At 42.6% G+C, this 4,509-nt stretch overlaps 1 protein-coding gene across 1 annotated transcript; it reads right to left on the bottom strand.

The window, feature by feature from the left end:
• Positions 1-602: 602 nt before the first annotated feature.
• On the bottom strand, positions 603-1,682 carry LOC144129893 (uncharacterized). Its single transcript, XM_077663956.1, has one exon. The coding sequence runs from the start codon at positions 1,521-1,523 to the stop codon at positions 603-605; it is 921 nt and encodes a 306-aa protein (XP_077520082.1). The 5' UTR covers positions 1,524-1,682.
• Between the last annotated feature and the right edge of the window lie 2,827 nt (positions 1,683-4,509).

Raw genomic sequence — 4,509 nt, 5'->3', positions numbered from 1 at the left:
CACTCTGGTAGGAAGACTGATAGTATTCCAACACGCATTCATCTCCAAGAGAGTATCTAACCTAAGTTTTGGTGAATCATTCTTCATCATGTTAATGTTGATGTCTCCGCCATAAATTAAATTGAATTTGTTGTCATTTATAAAGACGAGAAAAGTCTCTAAGAACTCCAAGAATGATGTAACGGAACCATTCGGAGGGCGATAGCAAACAGCGAAAACAGTATTTTTTTGTATCACTGATAAAAATTCATAGTCATAAGTTATTACTGAAAACTGGTTCAATATTTCACATGCAGACGGCTTTTTAACCAAGGTGCATATTCCGCCACCACGACCTGTTGATCGATTCAGGTAGAAAATATTGTACAATGGAAGCCGAAAGATGTTCACATCGTCAACACACCAAGTCTCTGTCAGCATAATGACGTCAAAGGATTGCTTTGTTTGCTCAAAAAAGAGTTGTAAGTCATGTTCCTTGCGAGTAAAAGAACGTATGTTTAAGTGAAAACATTTGAAAGCCTTCGAAAACGCTGTACCTAAGTTATGGTTGAAAGTGTGTGGCAATACGTAAGAGTGAGTAGGTGCCATAGTGTTCTTTGTGTTCAGCTGATCTGTTGCTTAAGTTTGTCGCGGTCACTAGAGCAGGAAATGACCACCGCGTTTTGCCCATCAGCTTTCCGGACCAAGACCTTGTTGTTGTTGTGCCATACGTATTTGTAGTTATTTGCCTTGGCCCAGAGCTTTGTTTCGGTAAGCAGAGTACGTGTCCTTTTTGTCAGGTTTTCTAACACAAAAATGCTGTCATTTCCCTGGCACAGTGTTTTCCTGTTTTGCCACCATTTGTCTCTTACTGATTGTTTGGCGAAACGACAGATAATGCCAGGTATCTTATCTTGCTTTGAGGGAAGGCGATGAGTGGACACTATGTCACTTTCCTGAAGCTGTGGCAGGTTGTTTAGAGTTGCCAGCTTATTTATCTCATCAATCAGGTTTTCATCCTTCATTGATTTAATTCCATGGAACTCAAGGTTCAGCTTTCGGCTTCTCCATTCCAAACAGTCCATTTCGTTTTTCAGCTGCGTTATTTCATCGTCTTGCTTTTCAATCTTGTCTACCCTGTGTTTCAGTTCCCTGACCTCACGTTCGTTCTTTTCTACCCGAGTTAGAAGCTCATCGTACTGGTCACTCATGTACTGAACTGTGTCTTCGACGCTGTCAACTGTTTCTTTCAGCGGTAAAAGGTACTCCAGCTTTTCATTGATTGATTTCAGCAGTGCACGAACATCCTGGTCATCCGTATCATTACTGGATCTATCGAGTTGTGGAGTACGACCTTTCGAACGCCTGCAATTTGAGCAACGCCACGCACTGCGATACTGCTCCCCTTTGGACTTGATAGTAGCATCTGAAATTCCTGCACATTTTCCCGTGTGATAGACAGATCTACAGTCACTACAGTCGATTTTGGAATCAAGTTCCTCGAGTTGCATATCACATGACCCACAGTGTTCATCAAGGGGCATAGCGACACTTTTGGCAGCAGCAGCAGCAGTAAAAGAGGACAGCGGGAAGATATATTAACAGAGCAGCAACTAACCTGCAATTGCAGAGAAAACTTCTTAAGATGGTGCCTTTCCCGTGCCGCTGCCGCTGCCAGTGTGACAGCCGCAGGTCTCTGGGCTTTCTTTATAGCCTCGTCCGATGGGTGGGCGTGTCCGCTGGCCGGTAGCGATGCAGAGAAGAGAAACTGAAACTGCCGCACAGTTCATTACCTGATGGACACAACAGTATCACGTATTGCTTAACGTCTTCATAAAACCGATGTTTGTTCTTCTATAAGATTAGCAGCATTAGTGTATGTTTGCTAATAAAGACACCCAGGTAATGAACATGATTTACCAACTTAGGTAGTGTTGGTTCTGGTGTAACGCACGAATAATTTATAGGCATGCCTTTGTGCATACGTCAGAAATCAAACTGTGAAGCAAGCTTTGCAACTGCCTGTGCATTTCTCATAAAAAAGGAAAAAACTCGCTTGCTTTCATAGCATGCGCGTCATCTATATCAGATGTGATTGCAATCTTGAGCTATAACTTGAAATGACCCATGCTGGCTGCCATAAAAAATAAGTTTTTTAATTGTTCAACAAACCTCATAACTCATTTCTGTAACGAAAGGAATGAAATGCTTCACTTATATCTCAGCGCTTTGGTACAGTCATGGTTCATTATGCAATGTAAAATCTGATTTAGGAATATTTTTCTTGTTGCACGGTTTGTTCCTGAAATTCAGCACATCCACCAGTGTTGCGTTCCCCCGTGGTTTTCTTTTTTATTAATTGAGTACAGATGAATAGCCACCGGATTCTTGGCCGATCGCCCAGTGTGGGTATGTGCCATCTTTTGATAGGCTAACAATATCAACAACATTCGTCTTTCACTTTCAATCATATATGTGCTGCACTATACTTTTTCTTCTACTTTGTATTGATTTCATCCATAATGATGTCCAAGTTTAAAGACAAATCCTCAATGCTTGCAGATCTTTACTATGTGCCCAATTTTTGTTATGGAGACAATGATGGCACAATATGTAATGAAGAAGTTAATATATATTTCACCACATAAGTTCGCAAAAAGACTATAAGAGAGAAAGGGCAAATCACTCACAGCCAAAGTACCTTTCACATACTTCTAAACTATGCAGATAAAACGACTGAAAAGGTAATTTTCCCTAAACTCATTCCATACTACGGCCGGCTTTCAGGCTGATTGTGAGAAATGTCTGTGTAAGCATGGAGAAAGGGTTGAGCCGGAATGCTGTCACGATTCATGGAAGAAAAAGATGTTAGGCATGGGAGGCACTGGCCACGCTATCAGCTTCCGCAAGTTAGGTTCACGCAAACTCCGCTGCAGGTTGATCTGATCTTCTTGCCACGAGTTGCTGATACGATGGCTGACCCCGTCTTCTATTACGACCATACTTACCCGTCCCATGCGAAACATATGCCCGCATATATCCTAAACGGTCTTCTTTCTGAACACCTACAGAATTTTCCTCATCATACTGTTCTCTCCACCGATGCCTCCGGGAGCTGTGAGAAGGCGGCGATTGGGATATATTCGCAGGATCTGGCTTGGAGCTATTCCGTTCGTATCCCTGGTTATACTCCTATATTCTTCGTAGAGTTTTTGGCTATTGGTTTTGCTTTTCTCAAACTTCCCAGGCATGTAGCACGGGTTCTTATTCTTGCAGACTGCCTTTAGGTTCTAGTCTCTCTCCAAAATTCCGGAAAATCATTATTGAATCGGTCGCTTATGTTTTTTGTTCCGTGCACAGTGCGCGAGATCCGCTTTGTCCGGGTACCTGCAGGCATTCGGGTGTCTATTTTAACGAGGTGGCTGATTTATTGGCAAGGTTAGCTCTCAGCGCTCCTGTAATCTATCCCGTCCCTCACTTCATTCTGTTGGAAACTTCACGTTTCCAGCTTTTCCAACATATTTCAGCCAGCTTGAGTGATCCGTTGCTCAATACCGTGGATTTTCACCACTTAAAGTACCCATCGAAAGTCCGGTGGTGTAAATCAAGGCGTTGTGAAGTGTCGATGACGCTTCTGCGATGCAGACTCCCTCACTTAAATTTGTACTTACGCAGATACGGGTTCGCTGCGACAAACCGTTGTGTCTCATTTGGGCAAGTTGAAAGATTAGACCATTTTCTCCTCTCTTGCCGGCGGTTTTTAGTTCAAGGAAAGCAGTATTTGGAGGTCCCACTTTCGAGGTTCGGACTTCCTCTGTCTTTTCCAGTTATTCTCTCGTTCGGTGCGAGCGCCAAGGAATTCCCGTTTAGCAGTGTTTGTGGCTAGCTTCATGATTATTTAAGTGCAACTGATCGGTTACCTTGTTAGCTGCATACAAAATTCTGTCTCATGTCCAAAATGCTTGATTCTATTCCTGGTAATACATATTTCTTAAATTTAATTGAATTTTCCTATCTTTATCTTGATTCAGTCTTCTACGCAACCGCCTCACGTCTTTTTTTTTCCCCCGTGCAAATACTTCATTGGCGATCTCCACTGTATTTTGGCCAATCACCCCGCGTGGGTACGTGCCATATTTACTGAGGTGAAGAACAAGAAGAAGAGTGTGGACTACAAGCACTATCTGTACTTGTGCTCTTGTGTTTTTTTGTCTGTTTGCAATGTAAGCCATTACTAGGTGGAAAGGCATGCACGTAATGGGCATACCCTGTGCACATGAATGCGGAAAGCTAGCCATGGTTGTCGAAGCATTGCCAACAAAGCAACGGGACCTTCAAGAAACAGGATAGAGTTGTGACCCCTCAAATGCAATGATTTTCATACAGTATGAAAATGTAGCAAGTTACAGTAGTCCCGTGGTTATATTGATGCAAAACAAGCCAGCTCATTTAGGCGGAAACATTTTTAGAGGCTGCCAGAAATTAACATGTCAAAAAGTTACACATAGCATCTTGTTTCATCGATGATGA

This window comes from Amblyomma americanum, chromosome 1, assembly GCF_052857255.1.
Source record: "Amblyomma americanum isolate KBUSLIRL-KWMA chromosome 1, ASM5285725v1, whole genome shotgun sequence".
Classification (NCBI taxonomy): Eukaryota; Metazoa; Arthropoda; class Arachnida; order Ixodida; family Ixodidae; genus Amblyomma; species Amblyomma americanum.
Note: the sequence above shows the minus strand (reverse complement) of the source record. Positions and strands in the feature narration are given on the sequence as shown.